This window comes from Hirundo rustica, chromosome 1 (genome assembly GCF_015227805.2).
Source record: "Hirundo rustica isolate bHirRus1 chromosome 1, bHirRus1.pri.v3, whole genome shotgun sequence".
NCBI classification, from domain to species: Eukaryota; Metazoa; Chordata; class Aves; order Passeriformes; family Hirundinidae; genus Hirundo; species Hirundo rustica.
In genome coordinates, this window is record NC_053450.1 from 151,982,615 (window position 1) to 152,005,127 (window position 22,513).

The following is a 22,513-nucleotide window of genomic DNA, read 5'->3' on the forward strand; positions in this document are numbered from 1 at the left end:
ATTCTCCCAGGGACCCAGAGACAGTAAGAACATAATGACATCAACTGGTAATTAATATTTTAATAAAGGTTGGTCTAAAGCTGAAGTTCTGCTCCCAAGCCAGTAAACAGCAATGATTACTCAAAAGATACTTCAGAAAAGCTTTTAAGAGTAGTCATCATTTGTATTCCTACAGAAATTGCAAATTCCATCCCTGCTGTATGCTTCACCCATTAGAAGAGCATTTACCTTTCCCCATAAGTATTTTGCTGGCAGCAGTGTCTGGTTAAAAAGTTTATTGGTTGCTTTGACAGGAACTCCAATATAAATTTCAGTGAATACTAGATGACTAGATATCAGGCACGCTTGGGGGGTCTGAACTTCAACAAAAACAGGAAGATGACTGGAAATAAACACACAGATGGTCTATTGTTATTGTTAATGAAACGTGCTAGACATAAAACAGCATGCTGGGAAGAATGATGTTTATGTTTATTTAGCAGTATTAGAAATTTGATAGTTCATTGATAGGTTACACAACCCACTCGGAGTTCGTATTTTTGTTGGAGGAGAGAAAACTACCTGAAGTGAAAACCAGATGTGAACCTCAGGAAAAACTAAACAAATGCTGCTTTTCCTCCTTACCTTCCTTTTCCATTTTCTACCTCCAGCTCCAGCACCGTCTGGAGACGCTGGCACTGCAATGATGTGAACTGAACTGAAACTCTGCACAGACCCAAAGGAGGTATTTCTCCAGCTGATGGCTGGATGGTGAAGGTGGATACCTGGGACAAGAGAAAGGGAACAGAAATTTTTTTGACTTGTGCAAGGGTAAAACTTTGAAGCCTAATCTAATTAGGGCTTCCCTGTGTCAAATTTTTCCTCAGATGTGCCCTTTGTCTCTGGAGTCCCACCTGGGTTGATGTCAGGAAGCACAGTGCCAGCTTTGTGAAAGCCTGGCTACACAAGGAGGCAGAACTTTGCTGCTGAGAGAAGGGCAGTCAGAGCCAAGGGCACATAGGATCAGCTGTGCATGGACTGACAAGGGAATGTGAGGGAGAAGCAATCAGCCTCAGCAGCAGCACCTGCTCCCAGGCAGCAGCAAGCTGCCATGAGTGGAAAAGATTCTTGGACAGAAAGGTGAGGAAGGAGGATTGGGAGAGCAGAAACAGGAAGCGCATCGGCAAGGAGTGGGGGCTCAGGTTCTTGTCCAAGATGCTGATGTGGGTGTGTGGGAGAAGTGTTCAGCAGTCTCAGCTCTACTAAAGCCTTGAACTCTTACTTATGTCAGCAGCAGCTGAAATCACTGTCATTCAGGACATACTCCATGCCTCCTTGGATCAGGCTGGCAGGGGATTTGTAACAAAGGGAAATAGAGAAAAATTGTAAAGCATTCAATCTCAAAAGAATTCATGCACTCATGAAACGGTGCAGGACTTGTTTCACAACAAGTCACAAAAATTAGAATTTCTGCTAGCTGGAATGAATGACACAACTTCTAAGCAGAAGAAATAAAATAGCTAAGGAGGGAATACAGCCAGCTGTAGCAGTCACTTACCTCTTCATTCCTTTCAGCTAGAAAAACCTGGCTTTCTTGCATCCTCCACTGTGCTGGCACCTGACAGAGATTTTTAATCTCAAAGGTTCTTGACACAGTCTCACCCTGCTTAGTCAAACCAAACCGGAGTGAAGGAACATCAATACAGAGAAATGGACCCTGGGACAGCAGGAAACAGACATCAGAATGGACACCTCTGCCAAAACTGCCTCATTAAGAGACATATATTATCTAGGATTAACATCTGACTTCACAGAGAATATCAGAAAGCAAATGCACTGTGTAATGCAGAAAAATTCTGTGTGTCATGGGAATATCAACATTGACTCTATCACTACAGCAAAAATAACTCCTGTTTGTAACTACTTAAGATTTCTCAAGCTATTGAGTGGCAAAAAAAAGCTTTATTTGGACAATGGCCAGGCCACACAGCTCATCCTCCTGCAAGACTGAACTGTTCCTTACCTTAAAAGCAGCCTCAACATGCAGCACAACTGGCTCTGGACACGGCTCAACGTGACACTGCAGGTTACGGCTGATGAACCCAGGTTTGCTTCCAGAAATTGCCAGTACAAATTCACAGCATTTATTCACGTCTAGAAGAGAAAACATCAGGCTCCTGTCTCACATTTTTGTAAAAAAAACATCTGCTTCAAGCTGTTACTGAAGCTTCTGGAATCAAATTAAGTTTCCTGCTGGCTCCAGGGAACTGGTGATCAGGTAATTTTTCATTATAATGCTCTGTGACTGTCATAAATTGAAATAATCAATTACTGTCATGTCTTTCATTAATTACTGCTTGCAAGTCACAGAAACTTTACCTATGACACCAGTATGAGGTTCAACTTCCATGATCTCACAGGCCGTGATTTTCTCCCATGTGTACTTGATCAATGTTTTGCTGTTGTTCCACAGCTGAAACAATTAAAAACAATGAGACAATTAATGCGCTTTAAGCTTTCACTGCAACAATTCATTTTGCTGAGAGCACTGATACACTGCAAACAAGGTTTTGTGAGTCATCTAACAGCGTCTCTTTCACATGGGTGAAGGTGTTCCCTCAAATCTGAAGAAAATCCATTAACAATACATTCCAAGAACATTATCATATTTGAGTCTCTTAAACTTTCTCCCCATTTTTCAAAAATGTAACAGAATTTCTAAACATAAACTGAAAACCTTTTGAGTGCAGCTTTTTTTTTTTTTTCCCCCAAAGGCTGTTTGTGAGGGAGATGCAAGCTCTTGAAATGTTTGGTCTGTCCTTCAGATCTAGTGAAAACATTATTTCTTAATTACAGTAAATAACTTTGTTCTCTGTAGCACAATTATCTCTAGGCACAGTTCAAATTCTTATCTTTTTAAGACTTAAAAAAGGAAAAAATGTAAACTGCAAAGGATGTTGTTATATTGTCAGTAAGTGGCCTGATTCCCTCTATCACATGTGTAGCGATATTGGATTACTGAGAAGTATGAAATGGCTGCTTTAAATTGGAAAAAAAAAAAAAAAAAGTTCTAGGAAAAGAAATCAAAAAAACAAATGCTGACTAGCAGAATCTCTAAGAAAAAAAAAAAAAAAAAAAAAGGGAAAACCATTAACTAGGAAATGTCTTCCTGCCTGGCTCTTGCTAACAGGCCTGTTTCTCCCTAGTGACTCTAAGATCAAAGGATCCTGAGCTGTAGTGAAGGAGATGCTGTGTGAGGGGACAACTGCAGCAGCATTCTGTCCCAGAATGGCCAAAGAGAAACTACCAGGACCTGCAGGAAAGAATAACATCTAGTAAACCACAGCATTTGTGATTTTTGTAGCTCTTCTGTGCTTCCTGTAGTTCTTTCCACGAATGGTGCCTCATTTATGAACTAATTTAATCATCCATTGACTATTCCTCCCAGCTGGAAAACTTTTACACTACAGGAGTGACAAAGTGATAAGCAACAGGCTAGTGACTTAGAACAACACTGAGAAGGGGTCATCTCTGGAGAGATGAAAAAGGAACAAAGGCTGCTGCCTGGAGCGTAGGGGTGAGCAGGCTGGGTAGGGCATTTCAGTACAGACCCTCCAGGAGTCATGGCCTCCTTTAAAAACATCTCAGGAAAACGAAAATAACACTGACTGTCTGATATCTTCTAATAACACCTATGACATCCAGTGACACAAACCACATGACAACGGTGTAGTCAAAAGCACACAAACCTTAAATGTTTTCTTGACATTTACACTAATGAAATTTTCTCCAGGGATAATAATGGCGTATGGTTCCAGAAGAAGATGAAATGGTTCTGTTGAGCCTTTAACTTCTATTTCCAGTGCTGTTACATCCTCTGCTCTGCACTCTGGGATGTTTTGAAGCATCCCCTCTTCTACTAAACTTTGGGAGGAAATATGGCAGAATCATTAAATATGTTAAACCAGTGTTAAATTGGATCCTGTCTCTTAATTGCCAGACCAAACCTGATAACCATTGAAATTTTCTCAAGTACAGACTGCCTGTGGGCAATTAGCTCAGCCAGTTAAAAACTTCATTATACTTTAAGGTGTTCCAGTTGTCCCAGCCTGCCTGTGAACAAGTACATGAGTCACATACTGCTGTGACAAAGAGTAATAACAGGAAACCTGGGAAAATAAGCAGAAAAATGACAATATTATCTTTTTCCAAGAGAGGAAAAACTAGGGCTAGGCATGTGTCCTGGCATGGGGGAGGATTTCAGAGATGCTCTTTGTACCACAACTACTTGTGCAGATAAAATTCTTGATACTTGTCAATCCATCATCACCAGAAAGAAGAAACATCCCAGTAACTCAATGTAATAGCACAGATAAATTGTGGCTACATATCTTACTGGGAAATGTTTCTCAGCTTACCAAGGTGATTGTGGGATGTCCCTCAGTACCATCTGAATCACACTGTGATAGCTCTTCAGCTGCACAGATGAAGGAGAAAAGGATTTTAGTGTAAAGTAAAAATTTATGTTGAAGATCAAAGATGGAAAAGTGGTTTACATGTAAAGGATAAATGATCATCATCAGAGTACTAAGCTCTGATAAACAATATTCAAACTCTGGAGTTACTAAAAGAAAACATGTCTGACTGCAAAACATTAAGCCAGATTCTGATCTCATGGTGTATGGTTCCAAGAAAAATACTCATTTTTGACATGCCTGTTATTATTTCCCCTGTATATTGCATACTACACACAAGCATCTGCAAAGGCTTCACAAATTAAGCTTAATACTGCTGCACTAATTGAGAAGTCTTTTCTTACTGCTCCAGAGTATTCAGCTTAATTGACCATCAATCTGATCTTGAGTAAGAAACATGACTTTTTCATCACGGGAAGAGAATGCCTTCTATATTCTAATGGAGAGATGAAAAAAGAAACACAGAAGCCTCAGATCTGAGGGGCTGTGCAAAAGCTTCATTTGTTTGCAGACAGATACTAATTTTGATGTATATTTTAATTAAATATCTATTCTGTGAACTAATTCTTTTCAAAAAGCCAGGTAGTTTCTCTTCCATACATATTTGAGGTATTTCTTATGTCTGTCAATCAACACAGCATGGGACATTCCCACTCTTGGGCTTTCTTTGGATCAGGTTTCTCTAAATACAGTGAGCTCATGATCCTTATTTACAGGGATAAGGGGAGCAACAACTGAGAGAACAGTCCCTGGAACAACTGCATTCCAACATCCTTGCACCCCTCTTCACCCACAGCTGCACACAACATTTGTCTGCCAAAGGCTCCTACTCTCCCCTTAATTCACCACTCAGCTGTTCATAGGACACATTTCAGGCCAAAAAAACTACAGCTGGAAACAGTTTAAATAATCAGCGTTCGTTAACCAACTTATTTAGGCTGGAGTAGCTACAAGGCACATCCCCCATGGAGAGGAGGAAGGGTCAGGGGCTGGTGGAGGAGCTGACAGAGGGGTGAGGGTGGTAACTTCACCAGCCAGCACAGCTGCAGTATGAGGATGTGTCCACAATTTCAGTGTAAAATTAACTGTGTCCAGTCAGTCCCCAGAATTACATGAGATCAGAAGCTGTCTCACATTTTGCAGTCAAAACATGTTTTCTTTCAGTAACTTTCTACATTTTGAACACTGTTTATCAGATCATAGTACCAGCTAATTAAATTTAATTTAGAAAAGTTGCACAGCAAGGATTTCACGACCGGAATAAAAATACACAGCTGGAGTTTGTAGATAGGAAGGAATCACAAGCCATACCTCCTGTGGAGTGTAAGTGAGAATAAACTCATGTTCTGCACAGGGAAGCAAAACTCCCTGCTCAGGATTTAGGGAGAAGGCTGACTCTGGATCTTGATTGTATTTGACCTCTGTAAAGTCTGCAGTTTCTTCTGGTATTAATGGTTTCAGATTAGGCTTTGTTATCTGCCAGAAGAAGGGAAGTTCTACATGGCTGCAAAGAAGTCAATAAACAACAGAAAAGCTATGATTAAAAAAAATCAGATATTTTTTGAGTAAAATATACTAAGAAAATGTTCAGATCCTTATTCCAGCTAAGAAATTCCTCTCTTCACAGATTGCAGGGGTTTGACTTACCAGTTTTTGTGAGCCACAAAGCTGCTGAGGCAGCATCGAGTCCGAGTGTATAAATCATATAAAGAACATGCTAATATGTGAAAGCAAATCCTATAAATGTGTGAGATACCGTAACACTTTCTTGCCTTATTTGAACTTGTCATGTGATCCAGCTTTTAGAAACTCTACAATTCTTCTCTTAAAGATCTGGGATGAACAGGACCTTTCCTGCTGACACCAGTACGTTTGCCTTGGATCACTGCTGGTGACCTACATCACATTTTGAATTTAATCCAAGTGCAAGATGTGGTCTATAACGTGGCAACAAACACAATGGCTGCAGATAAAACTATAGCCATGGCTCTGCCCCTCTCTGCAATCCAGAAAAAGTTGCTTAACTAGGTTGTTTCAGCAGAAGTGTATTCTGTGGAATGTCTTCATGGGTTTGAGAATCCTGCTCATGTTGATCTCAAAAATTCTGACTTTGTAAGGCACTGGAATTTGAAAGTATCACAGATAAAACTGGACATTTACAATTTCTTGTATCACTGTCTGTAGCAGAAAGAAGGTTTCTTCTTCCTGCTTCTGTGGAGTTTGCTCTCAGCCTGGCCAGCTTTGTTTTATACAGATGCTGACACCAGATGTGCAGGGAGTGCTGTGGTGATTATAGTACAAAGAAAATGTGGAAATTGGCACAGTCACATCCTTTGTCAGTTTACAATATCCAGTTCAACAGTCACACTTTCTTTACCCAAACATCAGGCTGTTCTGGCATTATGCATACGAGATTTACAGGCCACAAAATAAACTGCCAGATATTCACTGCTTGCAAACAGCAATTTACATTAATGGTCCTAAAGCCAGCACTGATCTTCTCACTGCTTTGATGGTCTGCAGCCTCTATCTGCTGCAATCATGCACAAGTGTATTTCTGTTAAAGTCTGACTGATTCTGAGCAAAATCAGGACACCTCTATGTTCAGGGTGGTGTAACTGTCCATAAGGACACATTTGTTGATTTTAAATTAAATTTATATTTAAATCTGTAAGGTAGGAACTATGTGAGAGTTTTAATGTGAGTTAATGACTTTGGGCTCCCATTTTGATCCAGTGGAGTCCAGGATGTATTACGACTTTTCTATGGGAGATGTCTACAGTCAGAATTTTCTCTGTGGAAGCATCTATTCCCTGCACTATATGAAAGGAAAATAATGCTTATCTCAGTTGCACAAGTATATATAGCAGACAAGTTTAAATCTCACCTGGATCACCTTGTAAGTACTTCCTGCAACCATGTATATTTATGAGTTTTTGTAGATTTACCTCTATTGAAGCAAATATCTTGACCTTGGCTAATGGTTGCCCATAATGCTTGAACAATGTACAACATTCCTTGAACCTTAATTACCAAACAATAAGGAGCAAAAAGAAGCAAAGATTCTGCAAAAAGTTTATCAAGGGCTTGAAGTTTTCTCCAGCTTGGGAGAGCAGAGTATGACAAATGAGATCCCTGTCAGTATGCCCAGACTGCAGAGCATTACTCTAACAGCAGCTACGCACGTGGAATTCTTGATAACCAGTATCTTCTCCTTAGAGGTGTGTGGGTTCTGAGGCTCGAATCGTATGAGATGCTGGGCTGTTGCATCAGTGACTTCACCCAGCTGAGCTTTGCTTTCTCCACCTGTGACAAACAGAAGCTCCAGAGCAATCGACTCTCCAACCCCTGGAAGAAATAATTAGGTATTGCTGTTTACCATCTGAATATTAACACAGTTCACATCATCAATAGCAAATGCCATTAATGGCCATTATTGATTATATCTGGTGTTTCCTGAAGTTTCAGAACTCCAATGTGTTAATTGTACAATATTTTCCTGATGTTGTGTTTATCGACATGTATTAACAGAGACCTTCTCTTCACGAATTTCATAGATAGGGATTTCAGGGCCGCAGCCTCAGCTCACTTACATCAGCATGGTTTCACTGAAGTGTGTTTACAGTGGTTGACAATGTGGCTCCCAGATGTTTTAAGGAGGAGTATATTAAAATTAAAATAAGCAGCAAATGAAGTATTAAAAAAAATCCAAAGTAAATACATGTGATAAAGTGATTTAACAGATGACAAACCAAACCTCATATAACACTCAAAGTTGCATTACAGTACAAGCACCAACATTTACAAGAATTTGAACTGCTTTCATTAGCTAATCCAAAGACTGCCTACCTCTCCTGAACACCCTCATCTAAGATGGGCCCCAAATGTGGTTCATTTCTGCCCTGTTACACCTCAAGTTTCATAGTTTGTCAAGTTATCTTATTCAGAAAAGTAACAGATGATTTTCACAGGGCAACTCCTGCGACTTGGTGAATTTTACATTTGGATTTTTGCCTACTCAAGGCTTTCTGAATCCAGTGTATTCCATGCACTGGGAAGGAGCAGTAATAACAATATTTAAAAAAAAAAACAAAAAACCAAAACAACAACAAACCAGCAAGGGACACAGTATTTGCTTAATCCAATGACATAAAATGTTACCATCACTTCACACCAACAATCACCACTCACATTATCTGAGTATCTACAGAAATAGAAAGGTGCTAGAAACAAACCTGTGACTGTAACATAATTTACTGGATAATTATCACAAAAAATCGTGAATGTTTGCTCTGAGGCTTCTGGCAAAGAAGGGAAAAACACTACCTGAAAGACAGAAGGGAAATAGCAAGATCTGTAACTGATTTCTCTCCCCTAAGTAACACAGTTCAGTTTGCAAATATTCCCTGAAGAACAGTCTCAGTGATTAGTAGTTAAAAGTAACAGTTGCAAGAAACAGAGTCATTTTTTGCCCACATAAACCTTGACTTGCAAGGTCCAGTCACGTCATCTAAAATGATCTTGCCTGTTAATTTATTTGGTGAAGTAAAAAAACCTTTCCACAGCAGTTGGCACTGACCTCTACTGTTGCATTCTGCCCTGGAGCTAGCTCCAAACCAGCAGGCTGGATCCCAAAAGGATCCTGTATCACAAAATCAGCAGTGGCAGCCACCTAAGATATTAAAAAAAAAAAAAAAAAAAAAAAAAAGAGAGAGAAAAGGATTAACAAATTAAATTGATCAAGTTGCTGTATTTAAAACTGATTTACCTGAAACAGGCAGTATACTACAACATCACTGTTTTACCTCTTACCATACATTTTTTCACACATCTCAAAAGAGTGTGGCTCATCACTATGGCTTAATTAGGGGGAAAAAAAAAAAGCTCCCTGCTTTATAATGACCTTGGTGAAAGCAGGAGGGAAAGTGCAGTCTCTGAAGACAAATTAGACAAATTACAGTGTCAGAAGCTGTAATACTCAAGTTCACAGCAGAACTGCTCCAACTGAGAGAGGGGCTCTGCTTCTCCATGCTTAAAACTCACTTTGAGTTGGAACTGTAAAGTCTCTGGAGGGACAACTTGGCCCATCTGCTCTTTCTCCAGCACCAAAAAAGCCAATCAATGTGTCCCATTTTATCTCCTTTGTCCATCCCACTTAGGCCCTGGTTTGTGGGGAGCTACAGACAGAGCAGGACTGGATTGGATTGCTGTGTCTACAGGTGCAGCAGGGTCAGTAAGGGATGCTTTTGTTGAGGAGGGAGAGAAAATCACCTCAAGCAATGCTAGAACTGATGGCATTTCTATGTGCTTCAACTGCAAGGTTAAAATTGGAGCCAGTTTTGCTTTCCCTCATCTATGCCTCAGTTTACCTCTCCCCTGAGCAAGACAACCACTTCCACAGGAAAACCAGAGCACAAGAAGAAGGTACAGCCATCCAGGGAGATTGGTCTTCAGGATAAAGGTGAATTCCTGAAGGAATGGCACAATGCAGATGTGTCCAGCAAGGCCTTATGACTTCTGGGCTAACACACCATGACTGGCACCAGGGCACCTACACCATGCTGGGCCCAGTTTTTCCCTTCTAATCACTCACCCCAGAATCAGGAGCTGGCCAGGCTTTCTCTGGCATTATAGAGAACTTCCCAGTCCTAACTCCCTCATTTCTGCACAAAACTGCTGTTGTTTTTATTCCTCCGACAAGGCAGGAACCACAGTCTATAATGTCAGGCACTGCAAGGAGTAACACAGAAAATCAGACTCCAGAGACAGCGAAGGCTGCTGATTAAATAACTCTTTACAGACATTATTGCATGAGAACACGCCAGGTTTTGCAATCCTAAACCCCCTCAAATTCTTTCCAGTTCAAAGCTGGACAGTGTGAGATGCATATTTCTACATTCATCTTGCATTTTAATGATGTAAGATCCTTCCTCCTTAAAGATTATTGAATGATAATTTTTTTTATTTTTATTTTTATTTTATTTTTAAGAAAAGCTCAGTGCAACAGGAAAGGAGAAATTACAAAAAATCAAAGCAAATTTTTGCAAAAGGAATCCTGCTTGTTATAGTTGAGGTTAGATATCTGAGAGGTGCAGGTGTACCATATCCATATTGTGATTAATTTTGCATTCCATGCACATTAATTAATAGCATCAAATAGTTATAATTAAATCACAATTCCATAATATTTAGAATTAGTTATTACGAATGAGAGTTCAGGAATCAACAAAACACAAACCTAGAAATGGGGCTCCTACTCACTTCTCTAATATAGTGGAAAAAAAAAGAGCCTAAGACGGCAAGAACAAGCAATTGAGGAAAAATCCAACAGGATTACATTTTAATAACTAATAAATCTATGATAAGTGAAAATTAGATATCAAAACGTAGAAACTGCACTGACATTTTTTTCCACATTTATTTTGTGACACAAAATTGAACACAGTCAAAGAAAAAAACCCAAGTCTGCTTAACTTTCGAGAAATTTAGTATTTGGACACTACTGACATGTTAATGCTGGAAGTGATACTTTAGCTTGGATTGGGATGACAAAAGGTTCTGATACTTGACTCTCCACTAAGATATGATCTTCATACTCTCCCAGATATTCAGGAATAAACTGGACTGTATACTGGCATGCCATCCCAGGAGCAATCATTCCTCCCTTTCCTGGGTATTTTCCTTGGGGGGGAAAAATAAAAACAAAAAAAAAAAGGCAGAACATTAAAAAAAAAAAAAATTAATAAAACCTCCCCAAATTGGCACTAGTATTTATGATCACATCCTTCTCTGGAAAGGTGCCTGTAAACTCCCCCCATTTATTGCCTAAGTCAAGCTGATAGAAAGGGACGAGAGGCCTGCCAGTACAATCTAGGAATGTGAACATGTTCCAGGAGCTCAAAGATTGCTTTGTCTGAAACATACTCCCCATAAACACAGAAAACTGTGAGGAGAAACTTAGAGACATTACCCAGTTTTGCTTTGCCACAAGACAAAAGGGCTTCCATGGAGGCATCTAACTTCTAAATATTCCTTCAATTCCTGGGATATCACAATCTCCTCAGGCAATCTATCCCAGTGCCTGGCTATCCTACTGTAGGAAAGATAATTTTCTTAACTTTCCTCTAACCTATCCTTCTTTATTGCAGTGTGTCATTTCTTGCCCTCCCCTCCTAATTTTTTCAGCAGAAACTACATCTGTTCCTCGGAGAATTTTGGATAAGACTTGATCTAGGTATTCCATGGACACATTTTGATCTAACATCACTTTAATTTAGTCTTCTTGAATTCCTCATTAGACCATTGAAATCTGCTAATGAGCTGCATGTGGATGGCCCTAAGTCAGCTTTCAGTTTCTAAAGAACTGAGCACTGTGGATAACAGAAACAGAGAGAACATCTCTGGAAAATCTTTGTTAGAGCAGGTGAATTAGATTTTTTATGTGCTAACATTTTAAAGGCAGAAGAAGAACCCTTACCTGGCCAAATGTAAAAGACTGAAGCAGAGGGGGGGATAAGTCTTACATGTTGAGCTGTTGAAGTGATGTTCCGTAGCTCTACAGTCATCTTCATTAAAAAAATAAAAATAAAATGTTCCATTCTATTTCTCACTCATGAAAATATTTGCAATTCCCTGATACTACTACTACTTCTAGGAGTAATGACTTCATCATCACAACCAACCCCTGAATCCCAGTTTGTTCAACAGAGGCTGAACCAGGGAGTACCAAAAGAAAGCAGAGACTGAGAAGAGCTCATTTAATCTTCACTGGTGTGTGTGCCAGTGGCACGTGGGAAGGAGTATCCTCAAGGAAGTTAAAGGGTCATAAATTCAATATACAGGAGAAACTCAGACTTTCATCAAAATTCAGAAAGGCTAAAGATTGGGTGAAATATGTAGATCATGACAGGACATAAATCTTCAGGAAGGCAGAATTAACTCTCTCCAAAGAACCTTCTCACCTCATAAACCTGCCCAGCTTTATCATACGAAAACAGGACAGAAGGTGGATTGGCAAAAAATACAGGAACAAATGAGGTATCACTGAAAGATTAAAAAAAAAAAAGAAAACATTATCTTACTGCCTGCTTCTCTAAATACTGATAAAAGGAGAAATTGCAAAATGTCTCCTTTGGCAAAACCAAAATATCATACACACATACTTTGTTATTAAGAGACTACGTAAGAAATTTAGCACAAAATATCTCTGGGTAAATCCACAGCAAATCTGTATTGGAGCTCTGTGTGCTGCAGCCCAAAATCCAGAAACTGTACACACTGCATACCCTTTAGCATCTTCTGCTTTTCTTCTGGCTATGATTTCTTCCACTTTTTCTTGAGAAAGTACAAGAGATTTGCCTCCTTGCAGAGTATTTGGTGGGAAAAAGCGTGGGTTCTTCAAGTAATTCTGACTTTTCTCAAGTCTGGAGAGGTACTCACTTAATTCCTCTGCTTTCCAGGACTTACTCTCTTTCCTGACTCGTTTCTGCGAGGTTTTCATTTTCTTTGAAAAACAAGAGTGCACAGTGCAACATTAAACACAGTGATTTTGAGGATGAGGAAAAAGGGAGCTGCACATGTGTAATTAAAGCCACACAGCAATGAAAACTGATATGGAAAATACAGTATTTCTCAATTTTTATCAGAGTAAATATAATAAGAACTGGAGTCAAATCAACAATGGGTCGATATTCACCCTTTGTTGCAGGAACAGCAACAGGCCTTACACATCAGACAGACTAAAACTAACTTGTAAAACATACCTTACTCATGGTTTGAGCCTCAAGGCTGGAGTCTGGAGTTGAGGACAGAGTTGAAGACACCTTTGTCACATTACCAGGTGAGGAGAGACTCTTGTGCAGTGAAAAAGGGTGTTGTTTATGTGTCCCTTTCAAGTATCCAGGTTCTGATTCTCCTGCAATTCAAAGAAAAAAAAAATAATTCTGTAAGAGGAAAACATGAACGAAAATATTTAGTCTAAGCATAGGTGTATGAGTTTATTTTAAGGCTTGTTGCTGGCAAAAATCCTCTAGAGTTTAATGTATGTTTAGAACTTATTTTGGACAAACAAAGCTTAGTACTTTAATAAGAAAGCTTTTAGAAGCACTAATCAAACAGGCTGTGTACAGTTATATTACTCCCAGAAAGATATGTTAACCTTGTAAGGGATGTAAGATTTTTCACTTTGTTTGGAATTACAATGGAGAAAAAACCAAAACACACACATTGAAATTTGTGACTTAAGTTTATTACTCTGAAATGTTAGTTTTGGCTTGACTGAAAAAAATCATTTTAATGATCCTAAAACCTTTTATCTTGGCTCTCACATAAATAAAAGAAGTAAAGAAGTCTTGACAAGTGTTCAAAATATTTTCCTTACTGATCTTCATGTGCAAATAAAACCAATATATTTCCAGATTTGGAAAACTTTAAACTCTAAATAAAGAATAAAATTTTATCTCACTGAAAATAGTTTTTACTTTAATGCAACTGCTTCTCTTCTCTATACAAAAGATTTAGTTGCAGCTTTTGTGCTAATGAATTTGGATATAGAGCACTCACTAGTACAGTTTTTGTGTGAGATGGAGAAAACTGTAAACAAATGTGCAACAATAACTAAACATCATATTTAAGAACATCTAAACTCAGTAGTTTTGAATTTATCCATTTTACTTTGAGAATGTGCTCTTAGTGGAATTTTATGCTTAAAATACTAGAGTCCCTTCTGCTTTGGCAGAAAACTATAAAAATATACTCAGATCTGCTACAACTTCCAATACTTCAATTATAGAGTGTTCTAAAGAGTCTAAATTACTTTCTACTTCAAAAGTTACCTTTAGGGGCTTTAGCAAGAGGCAATTTCTCAGTGATGTAGTCCTCAGGACAGATTAAATTACTTTTTCTGAGAAGTTCATTATCCACAATCCACCGAAAAGAGGATGCCACTGCAACAGTATAGCCAACAAACACAAAACAATCAAAAAAGCAAAATAAAAAACACTATCTTGATCAATCCAAAGTAATGTTGTATTTACACCCCATCCCTGCCATGCAATATGTTTTATAGAAAATAATATTATATTATATAGAATATTTTATATATTACATTTCATAGAATATAATCTGGTATTTTAATCTCAAGATTTGGACGTGCATCTCCACAATTCTAAAATCAGTTCAAACCCAGCTAAGAAATATTTAATCTGTTTGTTGCTGCTATATATCAAGGTATGTATGCTTGTACTATTTAAGTGGTAACTCCTCAATCCAAAATTAACACCTTGAACATGACCTGGTTGTTCAGTTTCTCAATGTTAAACAGATATTACCCCACTTGAACCTCTGCACAAAACCTTTCAAAGTTGCTCTGCTGATGCAAAGCCAACCCCAAGTTGGTGTCCAGGAACCATAATCATGTACTGGGGAGCACCATTTCAGAATCCTCACCTGGTGGCAGCCCCAGTTTGTGGAAATCTTCCCCTGCATCCATCTTCATCTCATTTAGAACCCTTTCCTCTTCAGCTTTTGCTCGGGCCTGGGCCTGGATGATCTCCTCTTCTGCTTTGTCAGCTTCTGTCAATCGGCTCTTATACTCAGCCAGAAGCTGCCATGGGCATGGATGAATAAAGAGAAATTTGAGCTGTTACACGCAGATGCTTCCTATTTGTCTTTGAGAGGTAAACATAGACATATTAGTAAAACATCACTACTTTACAAGCATCAACTGGCCTGCTAAAACACTGTCATTCCACTATGACACAAAACAGAAAACAAAAATCATCCAGCTCAAATCATCCAGCATCAGCCTCTACTTTTATACACTGACAACAGCTATTGCAGTGATGACGAGATAAGAAACCTGGGCCACTGATCAGCAGGTACAAGGAAAAGTTTTTAGCCAGTGCAACAGGCATTTAAAGGGCTACTGCTTTTACTGGTTGTACTCTGTGTCTGAAAAGCCAACTAGAGATAACAGTATCTACGTGAAGGATCATGTGAATATTAACTTACTTGAAAGGTTCTGGGGGAAACTGTGCTCAAGTAAATTTCCATTAAAATGTCAGTTGTAGGATCAAGACCTGCCTTTGAATTTTATTTTACAGACGATCTAAGTAGCAACTAAAGGGCTCCAAACTCTGACTCGGTTTGGATTTGTACCTTTTCTAGCTCATCTGTATAACTGTCTTGATAAACACTCTCTCCTTGGGACTTAATCCAGTTTGTTGCCATGTCCGCCTCAAAAACATCTCCAGTGTACAGGTCCTTAAAGGCGCTAGCCAGCACATGGGAGATGTCCTGGGGAAAGAAAATGAGGATGTTTAGAGATTAAAGCAAGAGCTAAGATGGGAAGAGCTCACTGGGTGCATGCAAACGGCTGTAATTAGGAAATGGGAAAAGGTACCTGGAAAGGGATGTGTGCGCACATGAACACTGTGGTGGGGATGTGTGTGTGCTGTGGGACAGTGTCTGTGCCGGGTGGCTGGATGTGTAGGTGATGGTGATGGACGCAGTTCCCTGAGTGCAAGTGTGTGTGATGGTTGGTGCAGGGATGGGGCTGCGTGTGTGGGAAGGAGGTATCAGCACTGATACGAGCACAGGGGATATTGTGTCAGTCCTTGTGCAGGGCATGTTCGTGCCCCAGGGTGTGTGAGGCTTTTTGCACGGGCGTTTGTGTGAGCAGGGCTCTGGGTGTGTGAGGCTGTTTGCAGGGGGGTCTGTATGGGCAGGGATGCGAGAGGCTCTTTGCAGCGGGGTCTGTGTGAGGCCGTGGGTGTGTGTTTGTGAGGCTGCTCACGGCGGGGTCTGCGTGTGAAGCTGACTGCCTGCAGGGTGGTCTGTGTGTGATGCTGTTTACAGGGGGGGCTGTGTGTGCAGGGATGTGTATGTGTTTGTGCGAGGCTGTTTGCAGTGGGGATCTCTGCGTGTGAAGCTGATTGCAGTGGGGTCTCTGTGTGCAGGGGGGTCTGTGAACGCGTGTGTCTGCGTGTCCCAAGGGTAAGCGCAGGTCTCTGTGTGAAGCCGTTTCCAGGCTCTGTGTTCAGGGCTGTGGCGCTACTGGGGACTACGCTATTTGTGCCCGTGCTGCCCAGCCCCGCTGCGTTACCTGCGGGTCGGGGCTGGGGCTGCCCTCAGCCATGTCCCGCCCGTCTCTGTGACCCGGTGTGTCGACGTTCGGGCTCCCCTCAGCCACGTCCAGCCCGGCGTTGGGCTCCTCTGGGCTGAGACTCTCCTCAGCCACGTCCAGCCCGGCGCTGGGCTCCTCTGGGCTGAGACTCTCCTCAGCCACGTCCAGGTCGGCGCTGGGATTCTCTGGGCTAGGGCTCTCCTCAGCCATGTCCGGCCCGTCTCTGCGATGCGGTGGGTCCATGTTCGGGCTCTCCTCAGCCATGGCCGGCCCGTCTCTGCGATCCGGTGGGTCCATGTTCGGGCTCTCCTCAGCCATGGCCGGCCCGGCCGCTCCCCAGGCTCCCGGCGCCGCCGTTGCCGAGTGACCGGGCAGGCGGGGTAATGGCGGTGCCCCCTTCCCTGTCCCCGGCGCCATCGCCCCTCAGAGCCCTGCCGCCGCTCTGGGCGGCTGAGTGCGGCACCCCGAGTCTCTGAGGGGCTCGTAGCCCGTCTCTTCCCTGCCATGGACTTGTGATCTTCTAAGGACGAGTAGCCTCGTGACTTAATAAGAAGTAAAATGTTGACTTGAGACCTGCGAAGGGGGAATTTGGATTTTGAGGGCATTGCTCGCCCCTCCGCCGCCGTGCAGGTCGCGGGTTGGAGCTGAGGGAAGAGGCTAAATCCTCTCCTGATTGCCCACACGTGGAACGAGGAGGCCGGGCTCATCCCTGCCGTTGGAACCGGGCTGGGAGATGGGAATATTCATCATCAGCCCCAACCCATCCATCTCCCCGCTCTGCCTGCGGCGCCCTGCCTGTGTACACTGGTTGCTAACAACAGGCTCCGCTGAATGCGGTGATATTTTCCATAGAAACCACCCCGGTGTAGATTTTCTCCTTGTCCTGCTGCCTTTTTATTCTTTCTTTGTTTTTCTTTCCCCTCTTCCACTCTCTTTGCTCAGATTGAAGGAACCTGACCGTGGAACCCGGCTTCTCCATCGCTGTCAGGGTCATATGGCTCTATAGGGTTTTGGATGAGTTGGGCGATGTTACACGCTGAAGAGAAAACAACTATGGCAAAAATAATTAGAATTTACCAACAGGTGTTATTCCATCAGCAGATAAGCCAAAGGCTGTGGGTGTAAACCCCCCAGCGACCATGGGGTTGGTTGAAATTTGACTTGTTTTTTTCAGGTGTATGGCACATGGGCTTGAGACTATAGGGTGTCACAAGCTTTAGGTCCTCAGCTCACCAAAGTCTGCATTTGGAATAAAACACCAAATTAAAGCCAGAGGCACTGCTGTGGTTTTAATTCCCCCGTGAAAAAGGGAAGCTTGCCCAAGATAAAGCTTGGCAAATCTGCAATATACTGTTCCAGAGATTAAGGCAGAGGAACCACAGATGTCTGACAAGGATAGGACCTGTGCTTTCCAATAGAAAATGTTCACAGCTTTCATAGAATCACGGAATCACTAAGGTTGAAAAAGATCTCTAAGATCATGGAGTCCTACCATTACTCCACCACTGCTGAGATCACCACTAAACCCTGGCACCAACTGCCCATCCACACTTTTTGGAGGCTTCCAAAGGGCGGTGACTCTACCACTGCCTTGAGCAGCCTATTCCAATGCTTGATAAACCCTTCAGCAAATATATATTCCCTGATATTCAACCTAAACCTTCCCTGGTGCTACTCAAGACCATTTCCTCTGTCCCTGCCCTTATTCCCTGGGAGCAGAGCCTGACCCCCCTGTCTGTCCCCTCCTGTCAGGAGTTGTGCAGAGCCAGGAGATCGCCCCTGAGCCTTCTTTTCTCCAGGCTGAGCCCCTTTCCCAGCTCCCTCAGCTACTCCTTGTTCCAGCTTGTGCTCTCAAACAATTTTGTTTCTTTGCAGGCTCGTAGGTTCTCGCCTTTAAGATCCGTTGCATGCACATTTTATCATGTTTCCATATTAGAAGTCCAACTTTTATGTGCTATTACAATTGATTTTAACATCTGTTTGCTAACTGGAATGTTAGTAAAATCCAGCATTATAAAAAAGAATTCTTTCCCAGCCTTTAAAATGGTGACAGTAAAGCAGATGTTTTTGTTTAAAACAGTATATGGAAGCACATGAAAACTGACTGTGGAAAAAACTTTCTGTACTTTCATCTTTACTGTCTTTCAGTAACTTGCCAAGCACATAATCTCATCTTAGAAGCTGGATTTTGTTTTTCAAACTACAGTCCATAAAATCTGGAAGTGAAGGTGAGATCCATCTGCCCAGAAGCCAACTGCAGGATCAGAAGGAGGGGTGTAAACCACTGTTCCAGAGCAATGCACAATTGTTTCCCATATGATATTTTCCTTAGATTTCCATTTTTATGCCATCATCATTTACTCAGATAAACTTAAAAAATAAATGCCACAGTTCCTATTGTGAAACTGTTTAATTCACATATCTACGTCACACACACACACACATTTTCATGTAAATATGATGAGCATTAAGAACAATTTGCATCAAATATCATCCTCTTTATCATCACTGTAAGATATTTAAGTTCCAAAGGCTGAAGAGAGAGTCATGCAGATGGGAATGGGAGAAATAAAAACAAACAGCAGCTTTGTCCTACATTTATAGGTATAAATATACAGGTATAAATATTTATATGTGTAAATGTACACACTTTCTCTAACTGCCATGTATGACTTCTTCCAGGTGTTTTACTGTGGATTTCCCCTCTGTACTATGTAAAGTTGAATTTTATGGTAGGTTTTAGGTTTGGATTGGGTGAACAGACTCCCAAGGGCCCCACCTTGATGCTTGTTGCAGTGTGGAGCATAGCGGGATTTTTCTTGGAGGAAACTAATCCGAAACTGAACTCTCCAAGATCACCTGATCTGCTCCATCAGCTAATGGGCTCTCAGTCTACAGGACCAGGCACAAGCTAATCTCAAATAAAATATGCCCAAATGTCTGTCACGGACCTTAGAGGAATCATAAGTTCTGCTAAAATACAGATTATTCCACTTTTAAAGCAGTCTTCCTGGCTTGTCAGGATCATATTGCTTCTCTGCATTTATTTTGGTCAAACTCCTCAAATGGTCCACACACATTCCTTGTTAACCCCTGGGGACTCTTCAAATTTCAAATGTTGTCCAAACCCCTTTTTTCTTGTGGTAGCAACGTTCAGAAAAAGTCCTTCCCATTGCAGTCTAACAAAATCAGAGTCCCGGAGGTGATTTGTTCAGGCTTCCAGGTACCAAATGAGACTATGACAGGACAAGCCCAGCTCCTTCTTTCTCCTAAGAGTGACAATAACAGAACAATTTTGCATATAAAATAGCTGGATGTTATATAAATGCAAACAGGGAGCTCAATTACTGAGCAGGATCTTAAGTGTACATAAAAAAATTGCAGAGTGGAAGACCAGTTTTATTTACCTCACTCCTCTTTTATCAAAAATATAGGTAGATGTTAAGTCCTGGGTCTATAAGTCAGCCAGTACATTCTTTATTATTTCTATATTTATTAACAATGGGCTACTGTGTCTGACTACAATCTTAAATTATTGTGAACATGTATTCCTTAAATGTGCAAACACTGGAATAGCATTCTTTCAATGCTTGTGAAAATGTTGATACATTTATCTTCCTGGTGACCCCAAAATCTTCACTAATGTCAGTGGACTTCTTTAGAGAGGGGGCACTCATTATAGTGATTCCACTCACTTGGTGTTTGAAAGGCTTCTTTGAAATTATGAAACTTGCGACACTCTTAAAAATAAAAATCAAAGGTTTGCCTCCCTTGTGTTAATACAGCAGTATGGATTAATTTAGAAGTATGTACCCATGCATAGCTAAAATGTAAATATAATTCAATTTTATATAAATATATACAAAATAGTCTTGGCACTTAAAAAACAAAACAAAAAAACACACAAATCCTTGGGGTTCAGAATACATCAAGACTTCACATATTTTTAGCATTTTCTGGCAACTAGACAAGTCCTGCAGGCCTCAGGTGGCATCCTTTAGATGGGGAAAACCAAGGGAACTGACCCTGCAGTGCTGCCTTTTGCTCTGGAGGAATTACACTGTTTTGCACACTTGCATCTGGGCAGCAGAAAATTATTTCTAGTTATTTATATTTTTTACTAAGTTTTGTTTTATTTGTTTTTTGTTTGTTTGTTTGTTTGTTGGTTGGTTGGTTGGTTGGTTTGGTTTGGTTTTTTGGGGGGGATTTCACAAATTCCCAAAAGTGCAGTGATGGATGATTCACTTTGACATTGCTGCCCTCCAGTGGTCCTGGTTAGATTTTTATGTTTTCAGGAAAGCCCTTAAAAACAAACGTTGCATTAAATCTTTGTTTTGATCAGGCAGCTGAGCAGGCATAAATATTTCCATCTATTCAATCCGGCATCTTCTCTTACCAGTGTATTGGGTAAAATGTTTTTCACTGGCAAAACTATTTATTATCTTGTAATTATTGCAAATGCAGCCAAACAGGTATCACTTGGAATGCTGTTCTCCTTTGCATGTTACCGTGAAAGTATCTCCTTCTTCTTGAAGAAGAGCTAAAACCAGCACCCACAAATGACTTTAAAACCCAAGTAGAATTTGCAGATATGGAAAATGGAGAAATAACCTTTCACTTTCAGGTGAAAAGTGCCTAAGAACTCAGTTTCTAAAAGCTGGCTCCTCCCATTGCACTGCTTCCCTCCCCTGCCGGTGTGTTTTTTCTTCAAACGTCCTAGTTTGGAGACAGTCCATGTCTTACAGATCTGACCTTGCTGGATGTGCTGTGGTCATTTCCAGTTGTTCTGGAGACAGTTTGAAATAACCTGCAACTGGCAGTTCCACCTGGATATTTTACATTATTTTGTGGGGGGTTATTTTGTGACTCTTTCCTGATGTGAGTCAACCATGTCACTTGCTTCCACTTTACATTTCCCGTTTTTAAGCATTTCTGTGTTTCCTGCACTTCTTTCCTGTACCTAGAAGTCTGCCCCTCTCTAAAATATGTCAGTGGGTATTGCCGTGCTTCTGCTGAAATACTTACGCTGTAATTTCACTCAGGCCACATGGGATTTACAAACCAGACACACCCAACAAGTAGGAGAGGCATGTGGAAAATGCATACACAAAGGGGCCAGTCATCCCTTTTTGGCAGTGTCTGGGCAGATACATCACTCTAATTAAACTGGAAATGGGCTACGCCTCCACACAGAGATCCTGGGATCCTCCATGAAACTCCATGCAGAGATCCTGGGATCCTTCACCCTCCACACAGAGATGCAGTGCAGGTGTGACACTCTCAGGCAGAGCAGAGCAAGGGTTTCCCACTCCACTGACGTGTTCCCAGATCCCTGGGTCAGAGAGAGTTATTGGATTGCAGAGTTTAACCTCCTTTTCTCAAAAGTTATTACCTCTAACCCAAACCAATTTAACGGAGTGGCATCTTTTGTCAAAATTAGAGATTTTAATTTTGTGCTCCCATGACTGTAGGGGGTTCCACCAATTATCTCTAAGGAGTCTATGAAAACTAACAAGGAAACAGATTTACAAGCCAGTGCTTGGCTTCTTCTTACAGATATACATTTTGTCCCCAAATTAAGCAATAACGTTAGCATTCTCACACTCCAGAATAATTTCCCTTGTGATCATAAAGGCTCTACTCAGTGCTCGTTTTTTTAGGAATCCATTTTCTTGGCACCTGGTGGTGGATCATAGCCTTCATCTCTTCATATCTTAAATATTTTGCTGTAGAAAAATGTTTAACTGATGCTTAATAGTGTTCATCCACCCTTCAGGGGCATCACTGGGAAGATGTTTATATCCCAGACCTGCATTACAGATTCCAGATTTGCAGATATATATACACACACACATGTACACATGGATTAGGTTTGTGTGAACCTCTTCTGTCCTGGAAGCAATCTGGCATGCCATGGCAGAACACCACAACAGCT

General features: G+C 41.0%; 1 protein-coding gene across 4 annotated transcripts in view; it reads right to left on the reverse strand.

Annotated features, from left to right (window-relative positions):
- The window catches only part of DLEC1 (DLEC1 cilia and flagella associated protein), a 32,953-nt gene extending 15,759 nt beyond the window's left edge, over positions 1-17,194 (reverse strand). For 2 of the 4 annotated variants that reach the window (XM_040064945.1, XM_040064937.1), the window contains exons 1-21: positions 16,558-17,194; positions 15,612-15,749; positions 14,901-15,057; positions 14,288-14,398; positions 13,217-13,368; positions 12,740-12,957; positions 12,416-12,497; positions 11,932-12,019; positions 10,962-11,135; positions 10,048-10,184; positions 9,034-9,126; positions 8,690-8,780; positions 7,640-7,802; positions 5,766-5,958; positions 4,398-4,456; positions 3,729-3,903; positions 2,359-2,452; positions 2,003-2,133; positions 1,538-1,696; positions 625-764; positions 229-382 (exon numbers count right to left, since the gene is read on the reverse strand). In XM_040064945.1, coding sequence (XP_039920879.1) covers positions 229-382; positions 625-764; positions 1,538-1,696; positions 2,003-2,133; positions 2,359-2,452; positions 3,729-3,903; positions 4,398-4,456; positions 5,766-5,958; positions 7,640-7,802; positions 8,690-8,780; positions 9,034-9,126; positions 10,048-10,184; positions 10,962-11,135; positions 11,932-12,019; positions 12,416-12,497; positions 12,740-12,957; positions 13,217-13,368; positions 14,288-14,398; positions 14,901-15,057; positions 15,612-15,749; positions 16,558-16,995 — 3,147 coding nt within the window. In that variant the 5' untranslated portion in view covers positions 16,996-17,194. Of the gene's footprint in view, positions 1-228; positions 383-624; positions 765-1,537; positions 1,697-2,002; positions 2,134-2,358; positions 2,453-3,728; positions 3,904-4,397; positions 4,457-5,765; positions 5,959-7,639; positions 7,803-8,689; positions 8,781-9,033; positions 9,127-10,047; positions 10,185-10,961; positions 11,136-11,931; positions 12,020-12,415; positions 12,498-12,739; positions 12,958-13,216; positions 13,369-14,287; positions 14,399-14,900; positions 15,058-15,611; positions 15,750-15,855; positions 15,901-16,557 lie in introns of those variants that run through there. The other 2 variants (XM_040064960.2, XM_040064951.1) reach the window with 2 other exon arrangements.
- Between the last annotated feature and the right edge of the window lie 5,319 nt (positions 17,195-22,513).